At 36.6% G+C, this 16,643-nt stretch overlaps 1 protein-coding gene and 2 long non-coding RNA genes across 4 annotated transcripts in view; 2 read left to right on the forward strand and 1 right to left on the reverse strand.

Moving 5' to 3' along the window:
* The first annotated feature begins 545 nt into the window (after positions 1-545).
* LOC119074027 (palmitoyltransferase ZDHHC15) lies at positions 546-6,546 on the forward strand. 2 transcript variants are annotated; one of them, XM_037179968.1, is made up of 8 exons: positions 546-856; positions 943-1,064; positions 1,465-1,571; positions 1,637-1,733; positions 1,787-1,927; positions 1,991-2,123; positions 2,185-2,314; positions 3,240-3,948. In XM_037179968.1, exons 1-8 carry the CDS (start codon positions 712-714, stop codon positions 3,433-3,435), a joined length of 1,071 nt encoding a protein of 356 aa, XP_037035863.1. In that variant the 5' UTR covers positions 546-711; the 3' UTR covers positions 3,436-3,948. The 2 variants fall into 2 exon arrangements, with proteins under 2 accessions (XP_037035863.1, XP_037035862.1); XM_037179967.1 differs by lacking the exon at positions 3,240-3,948 and adding an exon at positions 6,281-6,546 and having other exon boundaries at positions 547-856.
* A 7,192-nt stretch (positions 6,547-13,738) lies between these two features.
* Positions 13,739-16,643, reverse strand: part of LOC119074065 — an 8,574-nt gene continuing 5,669 nt past the window's right edge. Inside the window, exons 2-3 of the long non-coding RNA XR_005087133.1 lie at positions 16,064-16,066; positions 13,739-13,749 (exon numbers count right to left, since the gene is read on the reverse strand). This is a non-coding gene — a long non-coding RNA (uncharacterized LOC119074065). The remainder of the gene's footprint in view (positions 13,750-16,063; positions 16,067-16,643) is intronic.
* LOC119074063 overlaps positions 14,369-16,643 on the forward strand; it is a 17,137-nt gene continuing 14,862 nt past the window's right edge. The window contains exon 1 of the long non-coding RNA XR_005087131.1: positions 14,369-14,536. This is a non-coding gene — a long non-coding RNA (uncharacterized LOC119074063). The remainder of the gene's footprint in view (positions 14,537-16,643) is intronic.

Raw genomic sequence — 16,643 nt, forward strand, 5'->3', positions numbered from 1 at the left:
TCCGCTCCATACATTCAATATTCCGATATATTGTGTTGACGTTCATCGACCAGAACGTCAGTAAAATTTAGACTTCATTTTGCTGCAGCTGTTTTTCAGCTGACCCACTCAAAAAACAAAAAAAGGTAATTTTTTACCATTATTACGCGCATGCATGTCACTATTAAACCCGTATAAAAAAGCACTTTTGTTTGTATGAGGTTACCATAGCTGAATAACACCTGAAGTAAATTCATGTCTGAATTGTACTGACATCCCCTGTCACAGTTTAGTAGAGTCATAGAGTTATAAGTGTGAACGAAAATTTTATCCGTCGGAATAGCTACAGTTTCCTTACTTAGATTGAATTAGAAATTTAATTTTCAGAGAGGTAATTTTGTGAAAAAAGTTTTTTGATGATCAACGTCACCTGGAAAATTTTAATCTTTTCTTCGATGAAAGCGATGAAAACCATCAAATCGTAACGCTGCCAAAAAACTGAACAAACTCTTAACTAAATGTCAAACTTGAAAGCAAAACTTCGACAAACTTCAATCTGTTAAAATGAAAAATTTGTTCTGTCAATCTACACCTTATCTCTCGCTCTCGTAACAAAAACATAAGCATTCATTGCCTAATCTAATATTTTTCGGACTCTTAAGTAAAATGCTAATAATATCGCAACAAATCGTCAAATTGATCAAATAGTTAGTGCATAGTTAATCGATAAATATGCCGGAAAGCAATGGCAATAATTACCAGAAACAGCAAACCCCATGTTTAGTGGTTATAAAATGTGTTAAATTTATTCCAGTTCTTTTTATCCTTTCTATCTTTCTATGGAGCTACTATGCGTACGTATTTCAGCTGTGCATTTGTAAGTTACACTCTGCCATCACAAATCAATTTGTCGACTGTCAACATATGATCCGAAAAACATTTTTAATTTCGATGCGTTTTTAGTGTACGTACAGACGGTCTACGGGAAGATATTTATGCTCATATTCTACCACATTCTGTTCGTAATGTTCCTTTGGGCGTATTGGCAGACAGTTTTTACTCCAATCAGAACGGTGCCGTCAAAGGTGAGTGGTAATTATTGGAAGATATGTATGACGAATATGGGTTGTAATGGAACTGAAATTATCGTTCTGATAAGATAAGTACATTCGTCGTGTAGATTGACTAATACGTTACACCTAATTCGACTTACTCATAAAATATGCTTCACTGCTATCGACTATAAAGAACGAAATAAGCTCTGAAATTTCTGACTATTTTACAAAAGAGTATTTACTGCAGTTGGTACTCAAAGTACTCATTTTATGATTGGGACGTTGCCATTAAGATTATTGAAATATGGAAATTCTTAAATATTCGCCGTTCATCTCGAGGGGTACTTACTTCAAATTAATCCTTGGAAGTCGGTGACCCCTCGGGTTCATCTCGCCAATTTCACTCACAAAGTATTTACAATTGTTACAGTTCCACATACCTCCAAGCGAAATGGATAGACTGACACGAGCCGATTCACAAGAAACACAAAAACAGATTCTGGAAACATTTGCGAAAGATCTTCCCATTAGCAACAGGTTGCTACATTGATTGAACACACCATTTTCGATAACCAAAAATTTACCACAAAATCCATTTGCAGAACAATAACCGGATCGGTTCGTTTCTGCTTCAAATGTATGCTCATTAAACCGGATCGGGCTCACCATTGTTCCGTTTGTGGAACCTGTGTGCTGAAGGTATGAACGAACATAATGATAGTTTGTGCAGTGCAATCAATTTATTTAAACAGATGGACCATCATTGTCCCTGGGTCAATTCGTGTGTGAACTTCAGCAACTACAAGTTCTTCATCCTATTTCTTGGCTACGCATTGATATACTGCCTCTACATATCACTCACATCGCTCAAATATTTCATCCTATTTTGGGAGGTGAGTGTCTTAACGCATTGAGGTTCGTCGATGAATTAACGAGAATTTTTTTTTTGTACTCAGGGTAAGCTTGATGGCGGAATGGGACGATTTCACATTTTATTTCTATTTTTTGTGTCTGTGATGTTTGCGGTCAGTTTAGTTAGTTTATTCGGTTATCATTTGTATTTGGTGGCGTTAAATAGAACGACATTAGGTAAGCTCTGATCGGGTTCGAATTGATTTGGATTGTTTCACAATTAAATTTCCTTCAACAGAGGCCTTTAGAGCACCAATCTTTCGAGTTGGTGGTCCCGACAAAAATGGCTACCATCTAGGTCATTACAACAACTTTCAAGAAGTCTTTGGTGATAACTGGAAAATTTGGTTTTTGCCCATTTTTAGCAGGTATGTTCGCTGTTACTGTGAATATCATTACGATACCGTAGCCTTGATTTGGTTTTACCACATTTCGATTTACATGCAACTTGCCACTGCAACATTATTCGATCCGTGATTCCGTTCCATTCACTCGTTCATTTAGGCTTCGTCTTATATCCTTAGTTCAAGTTTCAGTCGCTTCTCGGAATGGTTTTCTATTAATAATATCACCGGTGCTCCATAGCAATAGCAAAGTCAAATCACTTATGGTTCATATCAGAATCACTCCTGTTTCATATCAGGGAACAAAGGAATATTTCGGATTGGCCTTTTCTTTCGCTCACCTTACGACAGTCAAACTACCTTTCGAATGGATGAATTGTACTAATCGGTTTTTTTTTATACTGTGGGTTACCTGGGACCAACAAGTTGGTCATGAAATGAATCTGTGCATGCTACTTAAAATTGCAATTTGATATCAACTTTTAAGAAGAATCAGAGACACTGGCCATAAGGTCCAACGCGCTATTTAGTATAATTTTAATTGATTATCTCCCGTGTCATCTTTAGATGCAACAGAACCAGTGTTTTGTCTGGGTAGTAACGTCAAATAGTTATAGCTCGTTTTTTGCTTTTTTGCTTTCCAATTCAGATTCTTACAAATTAGTTTACGATGTGTTTAAGACAACTGAAGTTGTAGTTGACGCTACCCCCACTACTTTTCTTTGTATACGTAAATCACCCAAAGAAGATGCATTTGTTACAAGAACCCGAACTAAATAACCGTATCCAGTCTACCTTTCTAATAGTTTTGCTAGCAATCACATCCATTAATCATCTCATCCTAACGTTTGATCGAAAGATTTTCTTTTTGCAAAAAATTAACACTTCCGTTTGGTGTCAGTAAAAAAAAAAAAAAAATTAAAAATTTTCAAATTTCTGAAAATATTAGTTTGGGCGACGGTCTGGTGTACCCGACACAAAGTCAACATTTGTCAACCGTTTATGAATCGATAAGTAATAGTCCAACGTCAAGAATTGACATTGAACGTGGCGATGAAATTAAACCATTGGAAACGGTTTTAATTGACGTTGCAGAACATACAACTGAAAATGATCGAAAGAAGTCGGACAATGTGTTGTTATGAATGAAATGTATGGTTCGCGCATATATTAATTGAAAAGAGAAAAATGTGGAGGAATGAGAGTTGTGATAGGTGTCGTCATACATACATTCTGTGACTGCCTTATTTTATCACGATAAAAGAAAAACAAACACACACACAGACACACGCATAACGTATGTACAAAATTAATAAATTGAAAAAATTTAGCAATAAAGAATAATCTCCAAATTAAGTGTTCGTAAACGTTCTTGGTCCTTGATGGAATTTCGTAAATTAAATTTTCCTTTTTGACGTCCATTTTCTTTCATAAATTTATATTTGAGAAAACATTTCGTTGGATGCATTTAACATGTCTTGGGCACAAACTTTGTTGTCGTTATTTGACTCAACAACAACAAAGAGTAATTTTAATTTGCATTAAGCTGGGAAGAATTTTTAAAACGGGAAGATGACGATTGTTCCCTCTATTCAAATACGTTCGAGATCTCTGTCCTGTCAACGAGAATTGAAACATTTGTAGTACTTAGAACACCATAACAAGACATTTAAAATCAATTTCTACCACTCCCTACATACAAATGGCAAACGAATCGTCCGTGTGATCGTTCGATATTTAAAGGTTCATTTATTTCATCCGCTTAATCTTCTGCTATCGCTTCTTAGAGCATCTTGGATTCTTCTGAGTTTAGTTCACCAGCAGATAAAGTTCCATGAACGTCTAATAGATTTCGGTTCATTTCAAAAAATTTATTAATAAATGTGTCAGGTCATGGAATTCGCCATATAAAGGCAAGTCATGTACACAATTCGTGTCTTCGAAAAGTCAAAAAATTTCATTACAGTCGACTTTGAAAAAAAACGGACGCATTTCGTTTCAGCTGATCCACTTATACAAAGAAATGTGGTTTGACGTTTTTACGACTACCGCACGCGTTTGTGCAACTATTTCACCCGTATAACCCGTATAAACGCTATAAGCACTTATGTTTGTATGGTGGATCAGCTGTATCTGAAAGATATGTTGAGCGAAGGTTTCAGTTATGACTTTTATGCCGGGTGCCGGTTATGAATCGGTTGCTGAACTCAAGAAAAACCTATTGATTTTATCGTCGCTATCGATAACATGGTTATCTGAAAACCAGAGATGTGAGAGCTTCGTTAAAAATTCAGTTAGTAGTCGCGGTTGTTCTGAAAGGCGTTATAAGGAAATTTCGTAGCAAATTTTCAAATATCTCTGTCGTAATGAAGCTTTCGATTCACCTGACGAAGCCATTCGCAGAAAAAAAAAATCGGATTTAATACAGGGGACGTCAGTAAAATTTAGGCTTGAATTTGCTTCAGCTGCTTTTCAACTGATCCATTCATTCAAACAATAGTACATTACTATGCAAGGGAAGTAAAGTGATATCTCGTATCCAGATGAGAAAAAGTATCCGAGGGCGGCAGCCCGAGGTACTTTTACTCATCGTGATACGAGATATCACTTTATTTCCCGTGTGTAGTACGACGTTTTACTATGCGAGTGATGTAAAGGTTATTGCCTATACATGTAATAGCCTTGTTACATGCACCAGCATAGTAAAAGTTCTTGTTTATAAGGGTGAAATAGATACATCCACACGCGCGTGGTAGTGGTGAAAACCTATAAAGACGTATCAGTTGTATTTGTATGAGTGAACCAGCTGAAGCAAATTTATGCCTAAATTTCCACTGTGACGTCCACTGTGTTGTGATACGTTTGCCATTTGTATAAAATGACTAACAAAATTCTTACATTTTCAATAATTCGTTTTCAATTTAACATTTTAACAAATTATATATTTCAACGCATAAGCTTTATATTTCGTAACATAATTTTGTTTTTTTGTACATTATATACTTACTTATACAAATTATATTTTAGAAAAATAGAAATTGTATTTAAGAAAGCCTCGTTCACATTTTTGTTTTATTTTTTCGTCGTGACACAAAGTCAAATTTTACAAACAAATTTACACATCAATGAGACTGGAGGTAAATGAAAGCTTATTCATACGGCAAAACTATAAACGAAGTTTTCCTCACCATGTTGGTTACGAGTGAAGGAACTTAGTAAGGACACTAATGTAATGACTGTGATATCTACCGACCAAATTCTTTTGAAGTACGATTACTCAATTAATAGGACATGACTAGAGGTTGCATTTACCGACCTCGGTAAATTATCGGTAAATAGCACCAAGTGTACTAACAATACTGCGTAAATTGCACATTTAACAATTTATATTCTACGCGCAAAAGTCCATGTTCAAATGTTAGAATTTTATCCTACGCGCAAAAGTCCATGTTCAAATTTAACAATTTCCATTCTGCGCGCAAAAGTCTGCTCTGACCTGCAGGCGCTATCGACCGAAAATTTACCGAGATCGCTACATGTAATCTCTCGACACGACTGTATTTATGGTAAATATGTAGACGATTGACGAAATCTGGGATGATGATCAAAGTAATTTTTTTTCTGAATTATCGCCTTCTGTGGTCAACAATGACCATTCTTGAGCTTAAAAATCTAAAGCTTTCGTCTTTGCTCGACGCTGATCTAAGGCTCCGAAGGTTTGTGTACCAAATCCAATCTCTATGTTCCTTCTTTAGTTTCTCTTTCTCTCTCTCTCTTTCTCTAATTTTATCTATTTACCCAACGGCTTGCACCATTTCCACTGTTTTATGAAAATCACGGATTTTGATTAGTGAGATAAATGTTGTGTGGTCGTGGCATTGCATTCGTTTTTTTGCACCGACAAAAATACTTTGTAGACGTAGAAGCAATCCAAAAATTGTAGATTTTGTAAAATAAAATAATTTTTCTTCATTTCATTGATGTCAATAGCATTGGCGACGGTATAAACTATCCTATTCTTCATGCGGAAGAAGACACTGAGCTACTTCTCGGTGATAATGCCATGGATTACGAGAACGAAAGCTGTAGCATTCTCATTGAGACGTCATAAACCAAAAGTATTTTTTTCCTATCAATGTCCAACATAATGTACCGAGAACCCAATGTGTTAATTATTAAGTTTTCCTTAGCTTGTATTTTGAAATGAATTTAAAAGAGAAGTTGAATGAATAAAAGAAATAAATTTATTTACGAGACAGTGGCATTGTATTCTGTACGCTTGGGTGGCTGTATCAGTCTTACTTTTTCGTAAAACTGATTGAATCGGTGCGTCTAGAATTCACACACAGGAAAACATTCGCAGTTTAATCTACTTACGAGCCCAGTTAGATCGAGCCCCGACACTGTATTTTTCTCGCAGAACATTGACAACGATTCCGAATAAGTAATTTCGTCCCGAGTCCCGACTTCAGAGCATTCAAAAAAGTAAAATTTATTGAATCCGTCGCAATGTTCAACGATGACACTGATGAAGACATTGAATTTTTACTGCATGCGTTAACGCGACAGATCTCTCGATTTTGAGTCGAGCGCAAATTGAGCTATTTTCCAGTTGAATATTTCTATCAAGATGTTTCGGCTAGGCCCTTCTATCGCTCGAAAACAAAAGTCGTAGAACAAAACACCGAGTATCGAATCTACTGGGAGTTAGCCCAGCTACAATTACCTCAATGGTACGAACAGGTTTCCCATTACATGTTAATTTGTAAATGTACACATTCTGGTTGGACTCCCAATGATTGGTTGCACCTTAACTCTTTCGTTAGGCGCTGCATACCACAATCACACTAGAATAACGAAAGATTTGGCATTGTCATCATTATGATATTTTGTCCATTGAATCCGGTTTATAATTAAAATGATTGAAGTGATTGACGTTACAAATGTACTTGAGAGTAAATAATGGACGATGACAATTCATTCGCTTGGAAATCGCTGTTCGAATATTATGAGTGAAGAGCGAAAATTGTGTAGAATTTTCGAAACAAATAAATAACAGCAACGGTTTGATGAACCGCGGTTAATTCGAATTGTTTCAAAATGTATGAATGACAACCGTGGCCCTACGTTAGTGAAGGGTCGTGACGCAAGTCCATTCAAACTGAAAAATTTGACAAATTTTTTTTTCCATAGGACTGAGGAATCATGGCCCTACGTCAGTGAAGGGCCGTGACGCAAGTCCGTTCACACTGAAAAATTTACCTTTTTTTTTTCGTTGGACTGAGGAACTCACAACTTTTTTGACTTTTCCCCCTCCGCTCCTTCTATCCCCACTTAATTTTTTCGTAATCTAGGCGTCCATACGAGTTCAACGAGCTATCACACGCCTCATAAGGTTAAGATTTGGCCGAGATATTAAATTTCAAAACTTGGAAGAAATAGATTTTCATACATTTTGAAATAGATGAATTTTACCAACCTTTGTCCCTTTGTCACTTTGTTACAACGAAACTTTTGAATTTGCCGGTGGATTTGGCTGAAATTTTCAGGGTATGTCAAGGATGTAATTCTAAGAAACTAATTTGAAGGAATTTTCATAAAAGTTTATAATTTCGGAGCTATGAGCGTTTTAAGCTATTGAACTATAGGACCCATAACTCAGAAAATATGGCAAATAGAAAGTTCATTTAAAAGACAAATTTACAGAGTTTCAAATTTCAGTCGACACGTGTTTCAGTGTTTTCAACAGAAATCTACCATATGGGAGCTATGAGCGTTTTAAGTGTGAGCTATGTCAGCCATAACTCGGAAAGTTCGTTTAAAAGACAAAGTTGTAGAGTTTCACTTTCTAGTCGACACGTGTTTGATGGTTTTCCCCAAGAATCGATCATTTGGGAGCTATGAGCGTTTTAAGTGCGAGCTATGTCAGCCATAACTCAGAAAATATGGCAGATAGAAAGTTCATTTAAAAGACAAAGTTATAGATTTTCAGATTTTAGTCGATGCGTGTTTCATGGTTTCCCTAAAAAGTCGCATATTTGAAAGCTATGAGCGTTTTAAGTGCGAGCTATGTCAGCCATAACTCGGAACATATAACTCTCGTATAAAAGACAAAGTTATAGAGTTTTATATTCTAGTCGATACGTGTTTCATAATTTCCCTAAAAAGGGTCATAAGTGGCAGATGTTGAGGAAGGAAATTTTTTAAAATTGTGAAATATATTGCTTTAAAGAATGGAATTCAAACGGAAGAAAGCCGAATCATCTGCCACTTGTTGACGCAAATTTTTTTGTTATAATTCTCTTTCTAAAATTTTTCTTGTAAAATTTTTGTTGATCATACTTTCGCGTGTTTTCCTCATCAGATGCCATTTGTGACGCATATCTTTTTGCGTGTCGAATCTGTAAGCGTCACCTACACCGATATCAGTTCTTTTGTAAGTGGATAACAGAACAGCGTACAGCGTGGATACAGCGTCACACCTCCACTGTAAGTGGTTTTGGGCGATGAATGAATGCCACAGTTAGACTTAATGAAAATATTTGTTATTCTAAACTTTACTTTATGAATGGGACACGTTAAAAGTAAATGTTATGAAAGTTGTTAGTGCATCTGTCTGTAACGATTTTTACTTGTTTGCCCGTACTTAGGACTCATGAAACCACATTTTTTGTTTCAGTCGTAACAACGCACTTCTAGAAAAAGTGCTATTAATGACAGCTGCCAAATAGAGTACTATTTTGTATGAAATTTTATCCCCACTCTTTTACAGTGTAAAATTTTGTATGGAGCACTGTCAAGTTTCAATACCCTATTTGGAGTACCACTTTTGCTTGAAGTGTGTTGGTCGTAACCATAAATGGCATCGGGGAATCTGGCACACGCGATCTAAGTATGCGTCCGTTTACTACATGCAACGAAAATTCATGGCTGTGCCAGATTCAATTTGTATGGTGTGCCAAATTACCCCACGCCGTCAATCGTTAATAAATCAAAAACGCAATTTATTAGGTTTTGACACCTATTCGATTTTCGATTTTAGAATGCGCGTTTTTATAGACAAAAGTTGTCCGCTCTTACTATCATTTTTTTGCAATAATTATTGCACAATCCCTACCACTTCTCTACGATCTCCTACCACTCTTACTTACAATATCACCCCATTTAAGTAATTGCCGTTGAACAATCCGCTACTTTTTTAATCATCGTATTTATTTGGCATTTTTTTCTAATTGAGGTAGAGCTTCTGTTGAGAATAAATATTTTTTTAATAAACTAATTACCATCACGATTACTATAATTGAATTAATCATTTTATTTTAGTAACGCAAAACGAGCGGAAGAAACTATCGCTGAATATTCAGCCAATAAAAGTTACTCCAACCGATGATAAAACCGTATGAGACGATGGCTGTTGACGACATTAGACGGACCGTTAGAAAAAGTTGAAGATGATGACGGCGCCGTTGGCTATGATCCGACAATTGCAACCGGTTCAGTTGGAATTCCCTGGCATCCCGGCTGTCGACAATAACCTTAATCCGGAATTGAATCGTGAATAGAAAATTGCGCCATTCCACCTTTGTTAGCAATCACATACATTTATCATCTCATCCTAACGGTCTGGTGTACCCGACACAAGAAAAAATGTGGGGAATGAGAGTTGTGAGAGGTGTGGTCATACATACATTCTGTGACATTAGCACGATCCAAATTAAGTGTTCGTAAACGTTATTGATCCTAAATTCGTAAGTTAAATTTTCCTTTTTGACGTCCATAACATGTATGTCGTAGTTTTCGACTCGCGTATCTGTGTGCCTATAAAGTTGGCGCGCTTTTTTGCTTAAGCTTCAACTGAAAGTGATGTGGGCAATACCCACCCCCAAACCCAATATAATCCATCCGCGTAACTTAACTAAAGAATCAGCCACACATTCATTGACTTAAAGATAAACATAACAGATAAAGTGTTTATTGTGTAAAACGTACTTAAACACATTCGAAGACTTTCACTTCAACATTAGCAACATTTGTTCGAATGTACTGCTTTTGTAAAGCATTACATTCATTACATTTCGTTCACTCATTCATTTTGAAAGTCCTTGCTTCTCAGAATACAATAAAAGGATTCTTTCATTGAAAATGGTTTCATATACGAGCGAATGCTACCATAAACGTATGGATGTTCATTGAACGTCAGACAACATACTACGTCCTTACTTCTTGTCACTTGCCATCCCACTCTTCACGGACTTTACATTTTTTCTGAGGCTGACCTGATTGTAAGTAAGGACCAGCAGATTCAAAACTTACAAGAAACTTACATTAGAGGAGGTTATAGCAAAAAATGGAATCATTGTTGACGAGGGCCAACGCTTGCCCGCCTCCAGAAATGCTGCCATCAGGTCAAAGTAAAGTTAAAAGTCCAAAAAAAATAAAAAAACAAATCTGTGAATAGATGACATCTATTAGATGAGCCAATTTTGTCGAAAGCGGCGAAAAGACTATTNCACGAGAAAAAAAACAAGATTGTGAATACTAGCAGGACGATCTATTAGATGAGCCAATTTTTTTGTTCGAAAGCGGCGAAAAGATTTCGGTTCATTTCAAAAAATTTATTAATAAATGGGTCAGGTCATGGAATTCGCCATATAAAGGCAAGTCATATATACACAATTCGTGTCTTCGAAAAGTCACAAAATTTCATTACAGTCGGCGACTGAAAAAAAACTGACGCATTTCGTTTCAGCTGATCCACTCAACAAAGAAATCGGTGCGTCTAGCATTCACACACAGGAATACATTCAGAGTTTATTCTGCAATTCTGCTAACGAGCCCAGTTAGACGCGAGTGAGGGCACTGTGTTCTTCTATAACCACATTGATAAGGATAAGGAATTAATTGAATCTATCACGATGTTCAACGATGACACTAGAGCGTAGAGTTTTTGTTGGTGTCAGTTTAGACAGAGCGAAATCCCGACTGTAGAAGTCTTTCCTGTCACAAACTGCAGCCTAGAGGTGAGTGGGCTGCCCATAAAATGGGCTGCCCACGCCCATGGGCATGCCCACGGACATGGCATGTGCACTTTACAATTTCGTGGGCATAGGGCGCAGCATGGCACTTTTCAAAAATTGTGTGATCCCACAACTTAAGTCTTAAGTGCAGTCTAGACTTTCCGTACGATGTAATATTCATTCAAGGAATTTTAAAACAGCTATCGCACATAAAATGTGTTTCCAACTGTGCTGTCAACATCGGTTTCGCCTCAGATTGAACATTTTCACATTTTAGCGAAAATTTCCTATGTGGCCTTGGGCATGGCTGGGCAGTGGCGCATGCTTTTTAAGATTCTTGGGCATGGGCTGCGCCGTGGGCATGCTTTTTTTTAAATTATTGGGCTTTGGGCAGGGCGGGCATAAAAATTAGGTATGCCCACTCACCTCTACTGCAGCTAATAAATCCACTTTCCGAATAATGTAGGTCACAGGACGATTATATAATTGTCATGCCATAAAATTGTTAGCTCAACATAAAGTCGAATCTTAGGCTGTTACCCTGCACATTTGAAATGAACCGAAATCTTTTCGCCGCTTTCGGAACAAAAAATAATTGGCTATCTAATAGATGTCATCTATTCACAGATTGTTTTTTTTATTTTTTGGACTTTTAACTTTACTTTGACCTGATGGCAGCATTTCTGGAGGCGGGCGCGTTGGCCTCGTCAACAATGATTCCATTTTTTGCTATAACCTCCTTAATGTAAGTTTCTGTGTAAGTTTGAATCTGCTGGTCCTTACTTCACAATCAGGTCAGCCTCAGAAAAAATGTAAAGTCCGTGAAGAGTGGGATGGCAAGTGACAAGAAGTAAGGACGTAGTATGTGTCTGACGTTCAATGAACATCCATACGTTTATGGTAGCATTCGCTCGTATATGAAACCATTTTCAATGAAAGAATCCTTTTATTGTATTCTGAGAAGCAAGGACTTTCAAAATGAATGAGTGAACGAAATGTAATGAATGTAATGCTTACAAAAGCAGTAACTTCGAACAAATGTTGCTAATGTTGAAGTGAAAGTCTTCGAATGTGTTTAAGTACGTTTTACACAATAAACACTTTATCTGTTATGTTTATCTTTAAGTCAATGAATGTGTGGCTGATTCTTTAGTTAAGTTACGCGGATGGATTATATTGGTTTGGGGTGGGTATGCCCACATCACTTTCAGTTGAAGCTTAAGCAAAAAAGCGCGCCAACTTTATAGGCACACAGATACGCGAGTCGAAAACTACGACATACATGTTATGGACGTCAAAAAGGAAAATTAACTTACGAATTTAGGATCAATAACGTTTACGAACACTTAATTTGGATCGTGCTAATGTCACAGAATGTATGTATGACCACACCTCTCACAACTCTCATTCCCCACATTTTTTCTTGTGTCGGGTACACAGACCGTTAGGATAGATGATAAAGTATGTGATTGCTAACAAAGGTGGAATGGCGCAATTTTCTATTCACGATTCAATTCCGGATTAAGGTTATTGTCGACAGCCGGATGCCAGGGAATTCCAACTGAACCGGTTGCAATTGTCGGATCATAGCCAACGCGCCGTCATCATCTTCAACTTTTTCTAAGGTCGTCTAATGTCGTCAACAGCCATCGTCTCATACGGTTTATCATCGGTTGGAGTAACTTTTATTGGCTGAATATTCAGCGATAGTTTCTTCCGCTCGTTTTGCTTACTAAAATAAAATGATATATTCAATTATAGTAATCGTGATGGTAATTAGTTTATTAAAAAAATATTTATTCTCAACAGAAGCTCTACCTCAATTAGAAAAAAGCCAAATAAATACGATGATTAAAAGTAGCGGATTGTTCAACGCAATTACTTAAATGGTGATATTGTAAGTAAGAGTGGTAGAGATCGTAGAGAAGTGGTAGGGATTGTGCAATAATTATTGCAAAAAAATGATAGTAAGAGCGGACAACTTTTGTCTATAAAAACGCGCATTCTAAAATCGAAAATCGAATAGGTGTCAAAACCTAATAAATTGCGTTTTTGATTTATTAACGATTGACGGCGTGGGGTAATTTGGCACACCATACAAATTGAATCTGGCACAGCCTGAATTTCGTGTGCATGTAGTAAAACGACGCATACTTAGATCGCGTGTGCCAGATTCCCCGATGCCATTTATGGTTACGACCAACACACTTCAAGCAAAAGTGGTACTCCAAATAGGGTATGAAACTTGACAGTGCTCCATACAAAATTTTACACTGTAAAAGAGTGGGGATAAAATTTCATACAAAATAGTACTCTATTTGCAGCTGTCATTAATAGCACTTTTTCTAGAAGTGCGTTGTTACGACTGAAACAAAAAATGTGGTTTCATGAGTCCTAAGTACGGCAAACAAGTAAAAATCGTTCAGACAGATGCACTAACAACTTTCATACATTTATCTTTTAACGTGTCCCATTCATAAAGTAAAGTTTAGAATACAAATATTTTCATTAAGTCTAACTGTGGCATTCATTCATCGCCCAAAACACTTACAGTGGAGTGGTGACGCTTATCCACGCTGTACGCTGTTCTGTATCCACTTACAAAAGAACTGATATCGGTTAGGTGACGCTTACAGATTCGACACGCAAAAAGATATGCGTCACAATGGCATCTGATGAGAAAACACGCGAAAGTATGATCAACAAAAATTTTACAAGAAAAATTTTAGAAAAGAATTTATAACAAAAAAATTTGCTGTCAACAAGTGGCAGATGATTCGGCTTTCTTCCGTTGAAGTTCCATTCTTTAAGCAATATATTTCACAATTTTAAAAAATTCCTTCCTCAACATCTGCCACTTATGACCCTTTTAGGGAAATTATGAAACACGTATCGACTAGAATATAAACTCTATAACTTTGTCTTTTATACGAGAGTTATATGTTGCCGAGTTATGGCTGACATAGCTCGCACTTAAAACGCTCATAGCTTTCAAATATGCGACTTTTTAGGAAACCATGAAACACGCATCGCACTAAAATCTGAAAAATCTATACTTTGTCTTTTAAATGAACTTTCTATCTGCCATTATTTCTGAGTTATGGCTGACATAGCTCGCACTTAAAACGCTATCTAGCTCCAAATGATCGATTCTTGGGGAAAACCATCAAACACGTTGTCGACTAGAAAGTGAAACTCTACAACTTTGTCTTTTAAACGAACTTTCCGAGTTATGGCTGACATAGCTCACACTTAAAACGCTCATAGCTCCCATATGGTAGATTTCTGTTGAAAAACACTGAAACACGTGTCGACTGAAATTTGAAACTCTGTAAATTTGTCTTTAAATGAACTTTCTTTGCCATATTTTCTGAGTTATGGGTCCTATAGTTCAATAGCTTAAAACGCTCATAGCTCCGAAATTATAAACTTTTATGAAAATTCCTTCAATTAGTTTCTTAGAATTACATCCTTGACATACCCTGAAAATTTCAGCCAAATCCACCGGAAAATTCAAAAGTTCGTTGTAACAAAGTGACAAAGGGACAAAGGTTGGTAAAATTCATCTATTTCAAAAATGTATGAAAATCTATTTCTTCCAAGTTTTGAAATTTAATATCTCGCCAAATCTAACCTTATGAGGCGTGTGATAGTCTCGTTGAACTCGTATGGACCCTAGATTAGAAAAAATTAAGTGGGATAGAAGGAGCGGAGGGGAAAAGTCAAAAAAGTTGTGAGTTTCCTCAGTCCAACGAAAAAAAAAAGGTAAATGTTCTCAGTGTGAACGGACTTGCGTCACGGCCCTTCACTGACGTAGGGCCATGATTCCTCAGTCTATGGAAAAAAAAATTTGTCAATTTTCAGTTTGAATGGACTTGCGTCACGACCTTCACTAACGTAGGCCAGGTTGTCATTCATTACATTTTGAACAATTCGAATTAACCGCGTTCATCAAACCGTTGCTGTTATTTATTTGTTTCGAAAATTCTACAATTTTCGCTTCTTCACTCATAATATTCGAACAGCGATTTCCAAGCGAATGAATTGTCATCGTCATTATTTACTCTCAAGTACATTTGTAACGTCAATCACTTCAATCATTTTAATTATAACCGATTCAATGGACAAAATATCATAATGATGACAATGCCAAATCTTTCGTTATTCTAGTGTGATTGTGGTATGCAGCGCCTAACGAAAGAGTTAAGGTGCAACCAATCATTGGGAGTCCAACCAGAATGTGTACATTTACAAATTAACATGTAATGGGAAACCTGTTCGTAATTGAGGTAATTGTAGGCTGGCTAACTCCAGTAGATTCGATACTCGGTGTTTGTTCTACGACTTTTGTTTTTCGACGATAGAAGGGCCTAGCCGAAACATCTTGATAGAAATATTCAACTGGAAAATAGCTCAATTTGCGCTCGACTCAAAATCGAGAGATCTGTCGCGTTAACGCACTGCAGATAAAAATTCAATGTCTTCATCAGTGTCATCGTTGAACATTGCGATCGGATTCCAATAAATTTTACTTTTTGAATGCTCTGAAGTCGGGACACTCGACGAATTACTTTCGAATCGTTGTCATGTTCTGCGAGAAAAATACAGTGTCGGGGCTCGATCTAAACTGGGCTCGTAAGTAGATTAAGACTGGCGAATTTTTCCTGTGTGTGAATTCTAGACGCACCGATTCAATCAGTTTTACGAAAAAGTAAGACTGATACCAGCCACCCAAGCGTACAGAATACAATGCCACTGTCTCGTAAATAAATTTATTTTCTTTTATTCATTCAACTTCTCTTTTAAATTCATTTCAAAATACAAGCTAAGAAAAACTTAATAATTAACACATTGGTTCTCGGTAATTATGTTGGACATTGATAGGAAAAAAATACTTTTGTTTATGACGTCTCAATGAGAATGCTACAGCTTTCGTTTCTCGTAATCCATGGCATTATACCGAGAAGTAGCTCAGTGTCTTCTTCCGCATGAAATAGGATAGTTTATACCGTCGCAATGCTATTGACATCAATGAAATGAAGAAAATTATTTTTATTTTACAAATCTACATTTTTGGATTTGCTTCTACGTCTACAAAGTATTTTGTCGGTGCAAAAAAACGAATGCAATGCCACGACCACACAACATTTAGTCTCACTAATCAAAATCCGTGATTTTCATAAAAAGTGAATGTGCAAGCCGTTGGGTAAATAGATAAAATTTAGAGAAAGAGAGAGAGAGACAAGAGAACTAAAGAAGGAACATAGAGATGGATTTGGTACACAAACTTCGGAGCTTAGATCACCGTCGAGCAAAGACGAAAGCTTTAGATTTTT

The sequence above is a fragment of the Bradysia coprophila genome, unplaced genomic scaffold, assembly GCF_014529535.1.
Source record: "Bradysia coprophila strain Holo2 unplaced genomic scaffold, BU_Bcop_v1 contig_138, whole genome shotgun sequence".
Classification (NCBI taxonomy): Eukaryota; Metazoa; Arthropoda; class Insecta; order Diptera; family Sciaridae; genus Bradysia; species Bradysia coprophila.

Coding starts and splice junctions, on each gene's coding strand:
- LOC119074027 (XM_037179968.1), top strand. CDS start 712: ATGCCGGAAAGCAATGGCAATAATTACCAGAAACAGCAAACCCCATGT. Junction 1,734..1,786: donor GTGGAACCTGTGTGCTGAAG/GTATGAACGAAC, acceptor TTATTTAAACAG/ATGGACCATCATTGTCCCTG. Junction 2,124..2,184: donor GTTAAATAGAACGACATTAG/GTAAGCTCTGAT, acceptor TTCCTTCAACAG/AGGCCTTTAGAGCACCAATC.